Source organism: Vicugna pacos, chromosome 3 (assembly GCF_048564905.1).
Source record: "Vicugna pacos chromosome 3, VicPac4, whole genome shotgun sequence".
Classification (NCBI taxonomy): Eukaryota; Metazoa; Chordata; class Mammalia; order Artiodactyla; family Camelidae; genus Vicugna; species Vicugna pacos.
Window position 1 is genome coordinate 21,737,257 of NC_132989.1, and position 19,721 is coordinate 21,756,977.

At 48.4% G+C, this 19,721-nt stretch overlaps 1 protein-coding gene and 2 long non-coding RNA genes across 4 annotated transcripts; 1 reads left to right on the forward strand and 2 right to left on the reverse strand.

Annotated features, from left to right (window-relative positions):
* The first annotated feature begins 1,785 nt into the window (after positions 1 to 1,785).
* On the forward strand, positions 1,786 to 19,502 carry LOC140691860 (protein diaphanous homolog 1-like). Its single transcript, XM_072956153.1, has 10 exons — positions 1,786 to 1,880; positions 5,976 to 6,070; positions 6,377 to 6,478; positions 6,703 to 6,942; positions 7,073 to 7,202; positions 7,930 to 8,053; positions 8,652 to 8,817; positions 8,951 to 9,086; positions 10,952 to 11,041; positions 17,561 to 19,502. The coding sequence occupies exons 2-10, from the start codon at positions 5,999 to 6,001 to the stop codon at positions 17,722 to 17,724; spliced, it is 1,224 nt and encodes a 407-aa protein (XP_072812254.1). The 5' UTR covers positions 1,786 to 1,880; positions 5,976 to 5,998; the 3' UTR covers positions 17,725 to 19,502.
* LOC116277655 (uncharacterized) lies at positions 2,732 to 7,962 on the reverse strand. 2 transcript variants are annotated; one of them, XR_012067498.1, is made up of 5 exons: positions 7,839 to 7,962; positions 7,051 to 7,253; positions 6,645 to 6,935; positions 4,717 to 4,880; positions 2,732 to 2,897 (listed from the first exon to the last, which is right to left on the reverse strand). It is a non-coding gene; the product is annotated as an uncharacterized lncRNA (long non-coding RNA). The 2 variants fall into 2 exon arrangements; XR_012067497.1 differs by having other exon boundaries at positions 4,717 to 4,883.
* Positions 10,934 to 17,219, reverse strand: LOC140691870 (uncharacterized). The gene is made up of 4 exons (XR_012067500.1): positions 16,939 to 17,219; positions 16,564 to 16,723; positions 15,494 to 15,554; positions 10,934 to 11,114 (listed from the first exon to the last, which is right to left on the reverse strand). It is a non-coding gene; the product is annotated as an uncharacterized lncRNA (long non-coding RNA).
* Positions 19,503 to 19,721: the final 219 nt, after the last annotated feature.

Sequence of the window (19,721 nt, forward strand, 5' to 3'; positions counted from 1 at the left end):
CTGCCTGAAACACTTTGCTCTCTCACCTTCTGAAAGGTCACATTCTACGACCTTCCCTGACCACCCCTTTAAAGTTATAATCCATCCCCTCATCAGGTCTTCCCATCATCTTCCCTGCTTGATTTTCTTATAGCACTTCTGACCAGCTAGTGTACTATTTCATCTATTCACTGGCTTATGGTCTGTTTCTCTTTATTAGAATATAAATTCCATGGAGGTAAGAGTTTTTCTGTATTTTGTTTACTGTTCTATTCCTGGTGCTCAGAACAGAGCCTGGCATAGATAGGTACTCAATAAGTGTTAATTTAAATAAGTAACCTTCATCTATGTAGCATTTTCTTTCTTCAAGTTGGAACTGTCAGGCCAAAGGATGCCTTTTTTTTAAAATAGTTCTTTGTACTTTTTGCCGTGGAACTTTCTTTTTTATTTGCTTTCTTATTTATTTACACCAGGTAATACTTTGCATATGGTTTAACATTCAAACAGGATAAAAGGGTTTGTGTTGAAAATTATTCCTCCCACTTCTCTACTCAGCCACACATTCCTCTCCTCAAAAGCAATTAGCTTTGTCCCCTTCCTGACAGTCCTCCAGAGATACTCTCATAAGGCTGTCTAAAAGTTGACAAAATATTTTATAATTGCGTGTCCAGAACAGTACCTGTTTCCATCTACTGCTTAATCCTTCTCAGCCGGCAGTGTCAACCATTTTTGAGTGAACGTCACTTTTATGCTAGCCACTAAGGGAGTGATAAAATGAAATATTATTTTGCCCATACTCTTGAAGTTCAGAATCTAACTGGGGTGGGAAAGTGTCTACACTTGTAAAGTAAGACAGGATTTAAAAAGATCAAGATGATACGTATGAAATGTCTTGAACATTGAATAATCAATTGCTGAATGAAGTCTAAGTGACAGAAATGAAAATTAGTTCACCAAAGCAGAGAGTGAGTACGTTTATCAGGAAAGACTACATTGGCTTTGGATAATCTGAGAAGAGTGTAGAGGTAAAGGGGTATATTATACCTCTGTGTGTGTACCAATGTGCTACTTGAAGCCCTGCTAGGAATATATTTTAGCGCCAGGAGATTTGCAGAGAGGAATAACAAAGCCTTATCTTGCGGAGGAGAGACTATACATGCTTATGGTAAAGGCAGTGAGAGGACTTGCTGTGAAGAAGTATCAAATGCAGGGATTCGGAGAGCGATCATAGGCATTTGGGGAAATCAAGAAAATGTTTATAGGGAACTCATCACGATGGAGCTTGAAAGATAAATAATAAAAAGCACAAAAGGATAACACAGTGGAAGACTCTAGTACAGGCGTTGGCAAACTGCAGCCCTCAGCTAACCACCTATTTTTGTGAATAAAATTTTATTGGAACATAGCCATACCCACTCACTCATGCACTGTCTATGACCGCTTTCAGACTGTAGTGGCAGAGCTGAGCAGTTGAAACAGACCACATGTTCTGCAAAGCCTAAAATATTTATTGTCTGGTCCTTTACAGAACGTGTGCTGCTCCTTCCAAGTAGATAGTCTATAGATGGGAAAGCATTACTGATAACTATCAAAGAAATGAAAATGATATATTATAGCTGGAGGAGGGAGTCAATAATAGAAGGGTGGGTGGTTAAAGAGGCGGTTAGCCTTAAAGGAATTTAATAGGGAGACCATTATTAATAAAGAAGTGAAGGGCCTCTGTAGGCTGGGACAGTTGTTCAGTTAGGTGCAGATGTGGCTTTGCCCTTAATCATACTTTTTTAATCTTTTCCCCACTGTAGCCAAGAAGGATCAGGAAGGTGGAGAAGAAAAGAAATCTGTGCAAAAGAAAAAAGTGAAAGAGTTGAAAGTGTTGGATTCAAAGACGGCCCAGAATCTCTGTGAGTAACTCGGTGATACCAGTGATCTGAAATATGAAGGACTTCTTCTGAGAGCTTAATTCTAGTGGATCCAGGGTCCTCGACATGAAACTTTTATTTGTTGAGTTCCTCCCATAGGCCTGGCTTTGCATAGTGAATTCCCTTAAATAGCACTGCAGGATTGTTAGTATCTAGTTTTATGGCAAGGAGATAAAGGCTGGGGCTTTCTGGAATTTGCCTAGTTATGTAGCGGGTAAGACAGGTCTGGGAGTTGAACCTCAGATTTTCTTATTTCAGAGCCCTTACTATTTCCATTGCATCCGCAGAAAATGTAACACAATTATAGCCACTGCACATTTCCTTCTTTCTCACTTTCTTTTAAGTATTTCCTTTAAATGCAGGCACTGGCTTGACTTCAGTTAAATCTAAAGTAATTTTGTGGTTTAGTATAAATAATGTAAATCCTGTACTTCTCAGAGTAGGATCAGTAACTTCAAAGAGTTCTGTTCGGAACTTGCTGCCTATACTGATAACTGGCGGTAAATCTTGGATCAGAAACTCCTCTGCAGAGCTGATATAGGTAGTATTTAATGATCAGGATGAATGTTCATTTTTTTGTTCAACTGTTGATCTCCCTACTTTATGCTGATTTAAATAGTTGTTCACCAAACTTTTGAGCATCTGCCAGGTTTCAGGCTCTATTAGGCACATACTCGACACGTGTTCAGAGATGAAAGGGTATATATTCTATAAAACCCACTCACAATTCAGTGACATGGCTGTTGTCCCCATTTTTCCAAATGAAAAAACTAAAGTTCAGATGTTTTGACTTGGCCAAGGTCACACAAGTAATGAGCACACATACCCACAGGTAAAGTCAGTCATACAATAAGAGCAGTAAGCCTTTACATTATTCTTGACTGTACAATCTTAGATCATTGACAACAAATAGTACTAAATAGTGCGTGTAGGTAAGTCCGTTTATGGAAACTAAAGTGATGTGAGACAGTTCCACTTCGCAGGATCTTCTCCAGGTACCTAAAAATGAGCAGTTGTTATGTTAGAAAATGCTACAAGACTGAGGGATAGTATATTGGTTATTTATAGTTGAGTGATATCAGTATGGGAAACAGAATTCAGGAAAGGAATTGAGACTAGGATGGTCTAGGAGATGTAATTTAGTGATTGAGAAATTATTAAGTGCCCCTTCTGTGGTGGGGCCACAAAGCTGACTAAGGCATAGTCACTATCCTCACGAACCATGTCTGGTGGAGACAGAAAAGTGCGAAGTGGTAAATAGTACAGACTGACAAGTGCTGCGATGGGGGTGTGCTAGGATGCTCGTGAGAGCGCTAGGAAAGGGGCATCTAAATCAAGTGGGGAGGGTATCAGAGGGAGTGCATCCTAGAGGTCATTCTAAAGGAAGTACTGCCTCAACTGAGTTGAACAAACTGTTGACAAGGAATTAAGTGAAGGATGAGGGCTTGCTTGCTTCCAGCAGAGGGATCAGCACGGATGAAGGCACAAGGCCATGAGGTAAGATTGTGCGGTTCAGGAACTGCAAGTGGTTGCGTACAGCTGAGTAAAGGCCATGTGCGGGGCAGGGGTGGTTGAAGAAACTTCCAAGAAATAGAGGCTAGATCATAAAGAACTCAGGTAGGCTTAGGCTAGGAAATATATATTTCATCCTGAAAGCTGTGGAAGTTATTGAAGGGATTTTAATCAGGCAAGTGAGTGAGAAAAGCCTGTAATTTGGAGACTTTGGCAGTGATTTTGAGGCTGGATTGCTCAGGTAAGGGAAGACTGTAGTCAGAAAGATGTGTTACATTTTTGCTTTAAACAAGTGATCAGGGCCTGAAACTAAAATTGTAAGAATGAATAGGAAGATAGAAGATATTTAGAAGATGGACTTAATGTAACTTAGTGATTGACTGAGGGGATAAAGGAGATGTTGTCTATAGAGAGTGGTACCATTTATTGAAATAGGAAAATCCAGCAGGAACAGATTCTCTCTGTCTTCTGTGAGAGAAGTGGTGGGTGGTGGACATGAGAGAGAGGTGATAGGATGGAGGGCAGAAATGACTGCCTTAATTTTAGGATAGAATTTAAGGTTCTTGTGGAATTCCTCCAAAAGGATGGTGCATTAGGTATTTGGGTATAGAAATCAGGAGGAATGTCTGGCTGGAGATAAGAATTTAAGAGATACCATATGAGTCTGAGCTGAAGCCATGAATTTGCTTTGAAGGCTATTAATCTTTAGCGGGCAGGTAATAAAAAGGGGAGACCTCAAAGGAAGCTGGAGAGGAGCAGCAAGAAAAGTAGTCTGACATAGCCCTACGAAGTGGGAGCAGTAAGGTAAAATCAGGACAGGACAAGTATCTTTCGGATCTGGTGTTAGGAAAGTCGGTGGCCTTGGCAAGAATAATTTCAGTATAGCATTGGGGTTAAGAACAGAGGCTCTAGAATCCATTTGTATTTAAATCCTGGCTCCAGACATTACTAACAGTGCGGCCTTGGATGGGTAGCTTAACTGCTTTTAAAGAATGTTAGTTTGTTTCTGTCAAATGTGGCTGATAATAGAAACTTACATGGATATTATAAACAGGGTTAAATGAGATCAGGTATGTAGATGGGTTTAAGATACTGAGTCTTACATGGAGTGCTAGGTCTTACTCAACAAATGATTGTGATGTTTTCACTGACTTTGTGGGGACAGAAGAATTAATGAGAACTGTGGAAGTGAGAATAGACAATTACATTTTATTTTTAGAATGTTATAAAGTGAAAGAAAGAAGGAAATTGGGTCAAGGAGGATTTTTTTTAAGGACAGGAAGAAGTTGATTGTATATATACTTACCCTTGGTACCTTTGGGGGATTGGTTCCAAGACCTCTGTGGACACCCGAATCTACAGGTGCATGAGTCCCTTATGTACAATGGTGTAGACAGTCGGCCCTCTGTATCCATGGTGTGGAGCGCTGACTGGATATTGCTGGAGGAAGAGGACGCTAGGGCACCTGTTCTACTGAAACATGGAAAAGAAATGTTACGTGGACACAGCTCTGATAAGCTTACAGAAGTGCTGGCACAAGTTTTCCTCTAAATAATTCCAGTGTAGTCTAGACTCAAGCCTTTTCTGGTCTGGGGCCAACTGAGAGCCCTCAGTGCTCAGTTTATAAGTGGCATAAGAGAGAGCTTAGCAAGTAACTTGACCAGTGGCTTCAGTTTTCCTTAATTAAAACAGATGGGGAAGGGGTGGGACCATTGAGAGAAAGGGGGATTTTATGTGGTGGGGCTGCCAGGAGAGCGTGGCCCAGGGACACACAGAAGGATTACTAGGCAGCACTGAGCTTCCCCCCCGCCTCCCCCACCCAATCCCTGGTGCCACTACAGATTCATAGAATGTGACCTGCAGGGTTTTCACTAGCACTGTTCACCAGCCTGGGTGTGAGAGGAGAAGTGGGATGGCTGGATTAACCAGGGACTGGAAGGTGAAGGAAACAAGAGAGTAGGGACAGTAGTAATAATAGAGAGGGAGTGAAATGGAGAAGGCAGAGTAGAACGGAGACATTTAGAGAAAACGGACTTGTCATCTCTCTCGCACGAGGGAGAGTGCGTGCGCTCCGATGAGGTTGAAGAGTCAGTGTGGAGATGAATGAGGGAGCTGGAAGGACGGGAAGTGCTGGGCAGGGAATGGGATTTGGTAGTTAGGATCAGAGCATTTCAGGACAGGGGCAGCTCTGAGGATGGAGTCATGAGAGTGAGGAACTGAAATAGAGCTGGCTAAACGTCTTTGATGTATATAGATAGATCAAAGACTTCCTGTCAGCAGAGGCAAGGAGTCACGGTGTTTGCAGAATGTGATGCGTGGAACTGTGGCTGGTGTGTGACATCAATGTGGGGATTGATGGGAGAGAAAGCTGGGGGGGTGGGAACCTTAAAACACTGGGCTCAGGAACGTGCATCCTATCTATATAGGCAGTGCAGAGCTAGTGGAGGCTTCTGACTGACTTTCAAAGATCACTCCTAGGAAAATTGTCCAGCGTAGGTTTGTAGGATGGGCTGGAAGAGGGAAGAGACTCAAAAGGACATGTCTTTTTATCTCCTCCCCTGGCAGCCATCTTTCTGGGTTCCTTCCGCATGCCCTATCAAGAGATTAAGAATGTCATCCTGGAGGTGAATGAGGCTGTTCTGACAGAGTCTATGATCCAGGTAAGAAGCAAGGTCATTATGGAGCTGGCCCTTTGCATCGTTGTACACTAGCTTTGTCTCCTCTGTGCTTACACGATAAGGATGCTTTAAGCATTGTTGGTTTAAAGAATGCTGGCTTTGGATAAGCTTCCATCTCTCTGGGGATCAGGTTATTTCTGGTATATTTTTCAGAAGTCCTGCCACCACCCCCCACCCCTAGCCCATGTTTCCTTCCGAGTGGTCCTTGGGCAGAGTGAGGGACTTGACTGGAGGCTTGAGCTGTCAGCTCATCCCCCTCAAACTGAGACAGTCCCTTCTCCCTTTCAGAACCTCATTAAGCAGATGCCAGAGCCAGAGCAGTTAAAAATGCTTTCTGAACTGAAGGACGAATATGATGATCTGGCTGAGTCGGAGCAGTTCGGTGTGGTGGTGAGTGAGGCCTGTGACACAGGCTCTTCTGTGACCCCTTGCTCCCCTCCTCCCTCCGGGGCACTTGCTCCTGGCCTCTTACCTATTTTGAACCCATCTTTCTTGCTTTCTCCTCCCTGCTCGGGAACTCAGATCATGTACAACCCCGTGCAGCTCAAGCCTGTACCTTTTTCTGCCTTTCCTCTCTCTCTGTTGGCTGTAATGGAACTGCTGGTCTCCCCTAGATGGGCGCTGTGCCCCGCCTGCGGCCTCGCCTCAACGCCATCCTCTTCAGGCTGCAGTTCAGCGAGCAAGTGGAGAACATCAAGCCAGAGATTGTCTCTGTGACTGCCGCGTGTGAGGAGTTGCGGAAGAGCGAGAACTTCTCTAGTCTCCTGGAGATTACCTTGCTTGTCGGAAACTATATGAATGCTGGCTCCAGGAATGCTGGTGCTTTCGGCTTCAACATCAGCTTCCTCTGTAAGGTGAGCAGGGGTTAGAGCGGGACCACAGAAGGGAAGGCTGTGGCCTCTAGGAGCCCAGCATGGGAAACCGCTGTCGGCCTGAGGCGACCTTGGCGTGTCAAGACTCACCCTTTCTCCTCTTCCCCACCAGCTTCGAGACACCAAGTCCGCAGATCAGAAGATGACGTTACTGCATTTCTTGGCTGAGTTGTGTGAGAATGACTACCCTGATGTCCTCAAGTTTCCCGATGAGCTTGCCCACGTGGAGAAAGCCAGCCGAGGTGAGGCGGATTGGGGTGCAGCTAGAAGGTGGTTCCAAGCCCCAGAAATCCCTGCGTGGGGTAGGGAAAGAAGACGTAATCCAAGTTTTAGATTATTTCCAGTTCAGACAATTTTAAGTGGGAATGGGAGACAGTATAGGCATGATGTCCAAGCCCCAGGGAGGAGGAGGAGTGTCAGGCAGAAGAGGGTTCTCCGTGTACAGAAGCGGGAAGCACTCTTTCCCTTCCTAGGGAAACTCCAAACGCCAGAAAACATCTGGAGCAAAGGCAGGTATATTTAGTTTGTCAATGGTTTTTCTCATTCAGAAAGCATAGGAAGGATTAACAAAAACCAGACCTCACCGTCCTGGAACGAGGCAAAGAAAAAGCAGCATTCAGTACAAATGGGAACAGATTTCTGCCCTGCCTCTATATTTCTGTGTATGTCTCCTTCCTCCCAAACCCTGTTCTCAGAAATCAGTAAGACCAAGATCCCAGGGGATTTCAGATTCTTATTAAAATAAATGAAGCCTCTCTTCTCATCTTAGAGCCGTACAGCTTGTGGAGGCTGGAGGTTTAAACATCAGGTGATTTACCGTTTCACTGGAAGTATGTGTGAAACAATTAGTATGCAGGAGAACCGGAAGAGTTACGTACCAGCTGTACAGACTGGAGCTGTGCACTGAGGACAGAGTAAGGGTCTGGAGACTGGAGGTCATGAGCTCTTGCTGTCTGTTTTTGTGTCTAGTTTCTGCCGAAAACTTGCAAAAGAACCTAGATCAGATGAAGAAACAAATTTCTGATATGGAACGTGACATTCAGAACTTCCCAGCTGCCACAGATGAGAAAGACAAGTTTGTTGAAAAAATGACCATATCCTTTCTTAAAAGGAGGGAATTGCCCCTGGGAAAGGAAAGAACTTCCCGTGGGGAGACGGCAGGATAGATCTGAGGATGTATAATTTTTCCCTCTTTAAGAAAATTTCTTTCACTAAATGCATAGTTGTTGAAAACATTCTCATTGTTGTGGTTTGCATTACAAACCATGCACGTAAACTAAAAGTCTCCCTTGAGACCCTGCCCTGTGCCCAATCTACACACACACAGTCCCTTCTCCCCCTTCCCTTCCCAAAGGTAACCACTGCCACAGACTTCTTTCTAAATTTGCACCCTAATGAATTTTAAAAATTGCATTGTGTTGTTTTAGCACATAATACTTCTTGGCCCTGTTTCCGTAGCAGTATATGCAGAATAGTCTCTTTTTAAATTGCCACCTCCTACTCTGTAGACATACCATAGTTCATGGTTTACCCTGCCCCTGTTTCGGCTATTTAGATCGCTTCTGATTTTTGCTAATATACACAGTGCTGTGTTGAGCATCCTTGTGCATGCCAGCGCACATCTCTGAGTGTTCCTCTGGGCTAGAGAAGGGGTCTGCTTCTCGGTGTTGGTTCTTTACTCCTTGGCCACACAGCTTTGTGAAGGACGCCCAGGAACAGTATAACAAGCTGCGGCTGATGCACTCCAACATGGAGACCCTCTACAGGGAGCTGGGCGACTACTTCCTCTTTGACCCCAAGAAGGTGTCTGTGGAAGAATTCTTCATGGATCTGCACAACTTTAAGAATATGTTTGTGGTAAGCAAGGGATACCTGCCCACTGAAGCTCTCTTGGACATTCCTCACTTTCCTCCGGGTTCATGGTGGTGGGTGGTGGGTGTGCACATGTGTGAGTGCTTATGTACCCACGTGTTCATGTCTCCCCCCGCAGCAAGCAGTCAAGGAGAACCAGAAGCGGCGGGAGACAGAAGAAAAGATGCGGCGAGCAAAACTAGCCAAGGAGAAGGCAGAGAAGGAGCGGCTGGAGAAGCAGCAGAAGAGAGAGCAGCTCATAGACATGAATGCTGGTAAGGAGTGAAGGCGAAGGGCCGATGGGTTGAGACAGAAACAGCTGGAAGGCTTCTCTGTCTAGAGGCCAGAGAACAGCTCACGTCTGAGCTCAGCTCCTGGCAAATGATTGTTGGCAACCTCCTCCTTCAGGATCCTGAGGCTGGACTTTTCCCCCAGCTCCGTTTCGTGCACAGTCCAGCCCTCCACTCTCAGTCCTTCCATCTCCGTGCCGGTTCCTGCGCTGTGTCTCGTCTCCCCGGTGATGCGCTGGTGCTGTAACGTGCACTCTTCCCTTCTACGTGTCCAGCAGTTCCTCTGGCCGGCTTTCGTGCCCTCTGCTCTGTCATTTGTTCTCCCCAGAATGTTTTCCTGGCCCTGCTCCTGTCTTTTAATGGTGACTTGCCTTCTCTTTCTGCTTGTTTCACTAAGAATTGTGTCCCCAGTACCTCAGCACAGTTGTGCATCTATCAGATTGAATTTCTGGAAAGGGGGCAAGGGAGCTGGCCACCCTTCTCTTTCTTCAGCAGAATCTCTGTTTCACTCCCAGAAGCATGTCTTTGTTGAAACATATGGCCTCAATTACTGGCCCTCTGTTCTCTGTTTCTGCTGCTTTCCTGCTGCCGATTCCCTGCCCCCCTCTGGCTGCTGCCCCTGTGGGCAGTGGAAATCCAGCGAACGTTCCGCACGGCCCTGAGCTGATGCCACCCTTCTGGAACCTGAGGGGCTATGAGCCATCTAAGTAAAGAGGTTCTCAGGGCTGCCGGGTCTGGCTTCGGTGAGCACCAGAGGCCAGGGCTGCTCTAACACTGTTCTTCCTGGGGACTTGTTTTTGGCAGCTTCTGCTGTGGTACGATCAGGGACCTGAAGCAGAAGGACAGCCTGCGTTTTTCCTTTACACTTTTCTGGGAAGCAGTTCCCCTGCTCTTACTCCAGTTGTATATGAGCCACAAACTTTGCTCTAGTAATGCTATTGAAGCCCACACCAAGTGTCCCTTACCTTTCCGCATTTTCTCCAGGTCTCTAGGGTTTGTCCTCAATTACTGTCTAGGACATAATAGGGAAAGGAGGAGGCCAACTGATTTGTGGGACAAGGGCAGCACACAGACATCAGGGGGTGTAGGGGGAGGCTGGTCCATGTCCCCAGGGCAAGCAAATGAGGTTGGAATGTAGGTCAGCTGCACTGGTGATGCTCAGCCAGCAGATGGCGCTGGGAGCAGTGAGCCCAGCCCAGTGGCCAGCAGCCTACCCCCTCCTTGGGATTTCACAGTTTCAGATTTCACCACCCTGAGCTGTTGCCATAGAAACAGAGCCAGGCTGGAATAGGGATTCTACATTAACTGTTTGTATTCCAGCCAGGAAGCTCCTGTTAGATGCGGAGCTAACGTCAGGAAGATGCAGCCACTGGGGGCAGTACTTAAGTGAAATGCATTTGAGAACAGTGGTCTCTTAATCTTTCCTCAGCCCTCCTCTGATACTGGAACCAGGCTCACCTCCAGAGCTTTATGTAAATTGGTGTGAAACAGTTTAGGATAAAAAGAGAGTGGTATAGTTCCTCATTAATGTCATAATCTCAGTCTCTGCTTATCCCGGTCTTGGAGTTGGGCAGTTCTGCAATTCTTTGTGCTTGTCCTGGTGGGGATGGGAAGGGAGGGCACTGCAGGAAAACACTTGACAGTTTGCAGTGGCTAGTGGGTAATGAAGCCTTTTGTTTTAACTATTTTCAAACAAACAAGTAAACGTAGGCTGTGAGGCTTGAGGTCGAGCCCCCCCAGACACTGGGGACGAGGGCAGGCCGTGCAGTAGCCATGCATTTTGTGTGGGGGTCAACTCACAAATGCTCCTGGGGCTGAAGAGCTTACCTCTCCATCTCTGTCCACGGCAGAGGGCGATGAGACGGGCGTGATGGACAGTCTCCTGGAAGCCCTGCAGTCGGGCGCAGCGTTCCGGCGGAAGAGAGGACCCCGTCAGGGAGGTAAGCAGATGGAGCCGGGCCTGAGTGCCCAAGGCCGTGAGGCCTCTCTGCTCCTGGTCCTGCTTGTCTTGGGCTAAAGGGCAGGCAGTGATGTTCTGAGGGGTTAGAAACTTCCCCACAGTTGTCCCCACATGTAGAACGGATAATCTAGCCCTCTTCCCCCGATGTTAGAAAGTACTGACTTGGAGAACTAGGGCCTGAGGGACCGACAACAGGCATTACATTTGGTTATTCCTGCACGTCCCCCCAGTCTTGAAGCTGAAATGTAGAATAAGCAAACTAGTATGTGGGACACAGATTTGGTAGGTGTTTGCAGGCGTGAACAAAAACTGACGTAAACTCAAAACTGTACATCAGATGTAGGAAATACAAAGGAAAAGTAAGTCGAAAGTCCTTCCTCTCAACTTCACAAGCTACAAAGGAAAAGTAAGTCGAAAGTCCTTCTTCTCAACTTCACAAGCAGGAGAGAGTATGGTAGAAAGGGTAGAACCCTGGAGAGAAGGCCAGGCGTCCTTACCCTCAGGTAGGCATCTCAGCGGACAGGCTGTGACTGAGGATGGCCTTCCTATCCCGTGCACTCAGCCTCCACGGCCTGTGCCTTCCCCATGGGCTCCCACACCACCTCCTCTCTCGGCCTTCAGAAGATTTAAGTGGATTTTGTTGAGCCAGAGCCTCTAAGAAGAATTATGGGGAGAGGAGGACAGATGATCCAGGCATTAGTATGGGGAAGGATCAACAGATAAATTGCCTTTGAGGGAAGTGTGTAGTGGCCGAGTGACTGGTCCAGCAGAAGGTATGGCCAGAGCTGCCCCTCCTGGCCTGCACCACCGAGTGCAGTGGGGCTAGGAATGGTGGCTTCTTTCCTAGGCTGAAGGGTGGGAACTACAGAAAAGGCAGCGTTAAGAGGTTCTACTCCTGAGGTAGGTAGAGCTACATTCCCTGGTCCCTGTCTCGTGCAGTCTGTGGGCCGATGTGGTTTGCTGTGAGCAGTGCTCAGCTCGCAGTACAGTGATATCTGCAGGGCCTCTGGTACCTGTCACATTCTGGAAGGGGGGCTTTATGACCAAAGGTAGAGATTACGCTAACCCACACACACCTGGTGTCCTGGCCCCAAGGTAGATCACTCTGCGGTTCATACTGAATGGCTAGCTGCCTGTTTCTCCCCAGAGGGAAGTTCCCATCTAAGGGCTCTTCTGTATGACTTCAGAACCTTCCCTAAACAGCAGAGTCCCCAGTTAGAACTCTTAACCTGTTTTCTTACACTGTCTGAGTGCAGGCTTTCTAGAAGGGAGGAGGTGGGTTTGCTGGACTTGGATCTTTCTGGGATAGAGTACTTAGTCTTATAGACCCAGGTTTGGCTAGAGTATGAGGCTGGTAGTATTTTTGTGATTTAGGCTGTAGTGATTCTTGCAACATTGTTCCTCCCCACCATATAAGGTGATGTCAGTGGCCTGACATTAAGCATTTCTAGACAAACAAAAGTATGTTGCCTCTCCCCGTTTTCCTCTATCCTCTCAGCTCAGTGCCAGCCAGCATCAGACTTTTGGTGGGGAATTCCCTTCCAAGCTTTTTCCTTTGGAACTAAACCAGAATCCCAGGTGCTTCCTGGACACAGGCAGCCAGACTTCAGTGGCTTCCCTCTGCCGGGGAGGCCCCATTCTCTACTTCTTCCCTAGTGGGAAACCAGGACTGACAGCAGGGAAAGCAGGGGTTGTGGTAGACCCAAAGCTTCCAGCAGAGGACTTGAATTGGTCAAAGTACTGTTGCCCAGTGCAAGAGGGACTAGGACGAGACTTTGCCTAGGAGATACTGAAGCAAAAAGAAGGTAAAAATGACAACTGCATACTTTTAAAATTGGCTCCATCCTGTATCCTTATCTTTCTGGGTTCACAGAACACACCTAAACATCTGGGAAGGCCTCTCGGGAGATATTTCTAGTTACTCTGGTAATTCCCATGTGTACTCACTTCCTAGAAGGTGATGCGGCCTTACTGTAAACTTAGACAGAAGGCCAGGCATCACGTTCGGTGTAAAACGCACAGGACTAGGTAGGGATCAAAAGCCCTGAAGTCAGATCTCACTGCCGCTGTCTAGAGGACCTTAGACAGGTTTCTGAGGCTCAGTGTCCTCTCGTCTAAAATGAGAGTTGAGCTAGAATGGGCTCAAGGATTCCTTAGGGCTAGTTTTTTTTTTTTTTTTTTTTTGGTACAGTGACAGTACAATTGAGAAGAAAAGAAGGAGACTAGACCTAAAAGGCCTGTGAGAGTGTTAAACTATGAAGGCCCTGGTGGCCGTGGGTTTCCTTCAGTGGCCGCTGGGCGGAGCTGGGCCACCCCTGGCCGGGCTATCTCTGTTCCTGCTTTGAGCCGAGGAACCGCAGCGCCGGGTGCCTCACAGCCCTCCTCGGCCCCAGAGAGGCAGCTGTCCGCAGCCCAAGACACTGCCTTTTCCCTAGGATTTAAAGGAATGTTAAAAAAAAAAAAAATCCTTCTGGTCTCTGGAGACCTGAGGGAGTGATGAGTTATACAAAGACCCATTGAGGAGTTGGAAGAGGAGTTCCTATCAGGGCGGGTTCATTAAAAGTGACAGAGCGCTGTGGTCTGCTGGGTTGGGGAGAACAGTGCTTTGAGTGTCCAGGGGAAGAATCCATGTGATTGTGTCACAGCTACTATTTCAGGCTGTTGATTGAGTCAGCTTGTGGTTTTAATGACTCAACTTTATGTCCATATCTGAATTGTGGCTTCTGATACACAAGGCCATCTGCTCCCTGGGATAAAAGTCAAGAGAAGAAAGAAATTCCTCTCTCTCGCCCTCGCCCTCGCCCCGCCTCTAAGCCCCACCTACAGTAACAGAGCCTTACAGTTGGGAAGGAAGGGCTCCTGACACCCCAGGTGATTGGCACCTCACCTGCAGGTAACAGGACTTAAGACCCAGAGAAGGTCTTGCTCAGAGCTAGCCCGTGCTTGGGCTACAGTTCTGGCTCTTTTTTGCGAATCCAAGTCTGGGCTCCTCTCCCCTCCCAGGTAAGTACAGTGGACCCCTGAAGTTTTCATTTATCAGCTTAGCTGCTCTGGTCACAAGCTGAGTTACTTTTCCCTCAGAAACAACATCATAACCATCCTGCCCCCACCAGGGGGGTGCCAGGGCTCCCTAGTACAGCTGGTCTGTCTACAACTCAGAGATCTAAGTCAGTGGTTTTCAACCACTGCCAAACAGATGCCTCAGCATTCTGGCTTAGTCTGATTGGAAAGTGACTCAAGCTCTGAAAGCTCCCCATGTGCTTCAGACCAAATTGAATTTCCTAGCCCCTGACCTCAGCCAATCCAAGAACTGCCTAAAAGCAACCACTTTAATTGACCAAAGCACCACGAACTCTACAACCCCTCCCACTAGATTTTTTTCTAAATTGATTTAGAATTTAAATTCTAAGTTGTTCTGAATGTCGCTCCCCAAAGTAACAAAAGCCCTCGTCTCCACTCTCAGAGGGTCGGAGCAAAATATGATCTAAAAGCTCGTCTGGGTTTGGAAGTGATTAATACAGATTCTTATGATGAAAGAAATGAAAACGAGAAACCTGGGTAAGTAATCACTGTTTCCATAAAGAATGTGAGAGAACTGATAATGCAACAACGAAAAAATTATTCTCAGCAGTTTTAAATAAAGTTCTGGTTGGGGTTTTAAGGCTTTGATTCATGACATGAAACGCATACTTTCTGGCCTGGGCAGGAAAATGAAGGTTTAAGGCAGGTGGGGCCCCTCTCCCCTCAAAGAGCACTTCATTACTACTCCCTGCTGTTTTATAGCTGTATTTTCTGAAATCATCACCCGTTATCTAATTCTCCATGACTGTTAGAGGCCTGATTTGCCTGGTGCTTCTATCCAGCCCCATGAATCTGCCCTCAGAGAGCTCTGACCAGTGTCTCAAGACACTCCCTTTTCTCCAGTTTGTGGGGCTGTTACTCTCTCAAGAGTTAGTGACCCTCCTTGGCCCCGTGCTGTCAGACTCTGTGCCTGCTGCTGTGGCTGCTCGGCAGTGGGCTTCACAAGTAATGCCACTGTGGCGCTGAAGGCAGAGCAGCATTCCTGGATTCCGTGGGTTCTGTTCCCACTTCCTGCAATTCTGATTCTGACCTGAGGACCACATCAGGTCCAGCCCTCGTATACCTACTTTCTCGGCTTAAAAGAAAAATTACAATCTTTTCCCACTTACAGTCCGCTCTTTCTTTTTCCCCCAGTCTTAGTTTTTATGAAGTATAACGATCAGAAATGTTTGAAATCTAGGAAACTGTAGAGACATAGTTGATTAGGTACAACTGGTGTCTTCATTTAGAAGAAACCAGAGAGAAGCAGCCGAAGACACTTCACACTTGAACCCTGACTTTTCCCATGTTGTCTACGTGTTCAAGACCCAGGGTTCATTTCCCAGGGTTCATTGTTTCAACATGTACTTACCCCTTGAGTGAGTCTCTCTGTCACACACACACAGTTGTAATATTTTCTCAGCTGCTGGTGCCTGAATTCAAAGGAGCAGCAAAATTACACTCAAGCCACTGCCTTTCTGGACATGAGAAGTAGGGCCCTAGCAAAGGGAGTATTTCAAAAAAAGAGCAGAAACTAAGAAGGTTTTGCTGGAGGGACTAGGAGGGCAAACAGGAGACTATCCTGGTCACACTCTGAGGGGCCCCTTTTCCTCCCCCGTCGGTCACCGAGGCAGCATTACGTTTCTCATCCAGGGAGCGGTTTGCGTAACACCGGAGTCTCGGTCACACACCTTCTACTGGTAACCAGATGAGCCCTGTGCCTGCCAGCCAGGCCTTCACTGTTCTTTCTCCCCTTATTAGACAATCCCTTGTGTCCCTGGGAGGAGGAGGAGGAGGAGGAGGAGACCTATAAATTGGTAACCTGTGGGCATGCCGTGTGCTCCCTGCTGACCCGTGGGTAGCCTCTGCCGTGTGCACACAGTGGCTCCGGGTCACGTTTCTGCAGAGAGGCTGACAGCCCTGGTGAAGACCTGGGCCCTCTGACCCTGTTTGGCTTCTGCCCCATCTAAAGCTTTCTGCTGGTCTCCAAACAGCGAAGGTGTCCTGGGCGCTTTGTTCACTGGCTCCCCTAGACCTCTTCCCTCCTGCTCGTGTCCCCTGGGGGCGCTGCCCTGCGGTCACAGTGCTGGCCTTCCCGCCGCTGTCCCCGCTGCCTCTGTCCGGCTCAGGGATTGCTTTCTCCATGCAGCTCTCCTATGACCCAGCAAGCTGGGTTTTTCTTTTTAAGCTGAGGTACAAATCACATGCCTAAAATTCACCCTTTTAAAGTGCACAATTTCGTTATTTTTTTAGTATATTCACAAGTTGTGCATCCATCACCACTGCCTAATTCCAGAACATTTCATCACCCCCAAACAGAAACCCCACACCCACTAGCAGTCACTCCATCTCCCCTCCCCCAGCCCCTGGCAGCCACTCATCTACTTGCTGTCTGTATGGATTTGCCCATTCTAGACATTCATAGAAATGGAATTACAGCACCTGTGGCCTTTGTGTCCAGCTTCCTTCACCCCAGGCAGGTGGCTCTCTGTGCATCTGCCGTCTCCCAGGCCACTCGTAGAGCGTGGGAAGAGGCGGACAACATGAGGTGCATATGGTCCCGAGGAACCGCCTTCTTGTTGCGGACGCTGGGGTCGTAAATCTGGATTCCATAAATGAATACAAGGGTCTTGGGGACAACTCCCAGCAGTTAGGACAGAAACTCGGGGATGACAACTGGGGCTTCATAATCCCTTAGCCCACCGGGCTAAGATTTCTTTGTAGGGGCCCTCCTGGCAGTCCTTGACCCCAGCTCTGCCCGGACACACCTTTCATTACCCCTCCCCCTACACACACACACACACACACACTGCACACCTTGTAGGGCTCTTGGCACTGGCTCACAGCTGCTGCCTGCAGAGGCGGGAAGGAGCTGGGCAGGTGGGCGGGGCCGGGGAGGGGGCGGGGCCGCTGCCCCTCCTTGCAGAAGTCCCCCAGGCAGCTGCTGAAGGCCCGCCTCTGCTTGGGACTGTCCGACCCAGGGCTGACTGAATGGTTTTGGCCTAGGAGCTTCCTGGGAATGGCCAAGAAAACAAAAATGATCCTGTTTACTAAGCTCAAGTCTGTTTAATTCCAACAACCCTTTGATGAGAGAAGAGGTTTTGAGTACTTTGTCTCCCTTTAAGTTACACTGCTAATACTTGAACCCCATTCTGTCTGTCTAGCTGTAGTCACACTTTTTTGTACTATTTTCACACAGGAAAGTAAGTGTGAGGCTTGGTCTCCTGCCTGCACCACGTTCTCTCACACTCCCCCCACCCCAACCCACCCAAGCAATCCACCTGCTTTTGGATCTCTTCCCCTCCTTCAAACATGAGGGCCTCTGTGAGCAGGACGGGGCTGCCACGTGTGCATGGCTTCTGGCTGAGTCCCTGCCTCAGTCTGAGAAGGATGCGAAACCGACCTTTCGTGGACGCATCTCTCCTGTCTTCTCTTGCAGCCAACAGGCGGCCCGGCTGTGCCGTCACGTCCCTGGTAGCCTCGGATGTGCTCAGTGAGGACACCGTCATCTCTGATCCTGTTCCTGCCAAGGTGCCCAGGAAGAGGGAGGAAGTCCCCACCATCCTTGAGGAAACCAAGGAGCTGCTCGGCCGCGCAAGCTGAGCTGAGTCCTGCGGCCATGGCAGCGCCGCAGTGGAGCCCAGGCTGTCCCGCCCTGAGCACGTGCCTGACGGGTCCGGAGACACTCCTGTGGTGGCCACCCCCACCACCCCGGCCCTGTCTCTCTCTCCAGCCTGCTGCTCTCCGTACATCACACACAGCTTCAGCTGCCTGGGGCCGGAAGGAAGGGCAGCGTGCGGGCCTGAGCCGGCCTGGCCAGCCCTGGCTCTCGTGTTACCAAAGCAGGTTCCGTGTTTGCTGCCTTAACCCCAAGTGTCTCCTCTGCTCTGTGGCCTCGTCTCAGACAAGGCCCCGCCTGACTCTCAGCCCCTGCCTCTCGGGGGGGCTTCTCCCTAGGTCAGTCTTGCTGGATCTGTGCTTTTCTTTTATGTGTCCTCTGACTCTGAGAAGGAACAGCATGGGTTTGTGAACCTTTGGGCTCCGTCCCTCTTTTCATCACTGTCACCCTGCTCTGCTCTTCCCTCCCTGGCTCTTGTTCATTACTAGTGGTGTGGCATAGGGAGCTGCTTCCAAGGAAGTAGGGAGCAAGCCCCCCTCTTACCCCAGCTTTTGGGAAACACCTCCCAAAACAAAAAGACCCGGATCCCTTTATCTGTCCCCCTGTGGCCAAGGCCAGAGCCTGTGTGTGGGCAGAGACGGGGCAACTCGCCCGTGCCTGCTACCGCCCTTCATGCCCTCGCCTCTTGGGACCCTCTGCACCAGCCCCAGGCTACCCTGGCCCTCCCCACGCCCTCCCCAGAGTTAATCTGGAGGATGCGCTGTACTGTCACCACCCCAACACCTCACCTTCTGTCTCCAAGGAAATGGGAGGTGGAGCCTCCTGGCTGAGAAATTGTTTTGCAAATCGATCTATTTTTATATGAATTTTTTTTTTAAGCAAAACTAACTCTTCCTTACCCCCTTCTCCTCCATAATGTAAGAGGCTTCGATGGCAGGTTCCAGAGTCCCTGGGATTTCTCCTCACAAGCCTCCATCCTGAACAAGCCCCTGGACCGACCTCCACCTCAGCCCTCAAGCCTCTGGGTCCTTGAGGCCAGTGCAGATTCTCTCCCAGCATCTGATTCTGGGGAGGAGGAAGCTCTCCTGGTTGAGCTGGACCAGGCCTAAGAGTAGTGGGAGCCCTGAGACCACAGAGTTTCTATAAATTTAATATATTTATCAAGCCAAATGTGCAAATGCTAACTGGACACTCTTCACAGTGGGCCCAGGACGTGCCTCTACCCTGCCCTCTTCTCAGCAGTGGGCAGGCCAAACTCTTTGGCGGCCCCAGTCACAAGAAGCTCAGATTCTCTAGCTCGAGGTGACACTTTGCCCTCCCTGTGCTCCTTTCAGCTCCCCACCTCCAGGTAGGGAGCGGGAATGGCATCGGTAGGGCTTGGCCCTGAATCGCAGTTGTTAGAGCCAGGAGGGGAACTCAGGAGAGCTGAGGGCGCCTGCAGGGAGGCCGTGAGGCCAGGAAAGAGGGTTCTGGTTGCCAGAGCCTGCGTGGGAAGGGGCAACAGCAGCTCCTTGGAACTATTTCTGGGAAGACTGTGATGCAGGGGGCCACTGCTCCCTTAGGTCCCCTCCTCCCTGCCAACATCTAGGGCTTTGACCCTTTCTTTTTTAATCTACTTTTGCTAAGATGCATTTAATTAATTAAAAAAAAGGGACAAAATGCAAACCTATTTCCCTCGCCTCCTGGGCTTCTGGGATGTGGATGTCATCACCTCCGGTTTGTAGGGTTTGTTTCCAACTGTTAATAAAGCATTGAAACGGTACTGCCTTACAGCTTCCTTTGTGAATTTCTCAGCTACTTTCTTTTCACTCTCATCCAGGCTCCTCCACTCTTGTCCTGCCTCAGGTCCCTGACTCACTTGACAAATCATCAGGTGCTGGCACCTTCACATGCCAGACACCATTGTTGGGTGCAGGGCTAGAACTGATCAATACATAGTGGCTTCTGCCCTGCCATTTGTAGGGTCTCAGTTCAGCCCTCC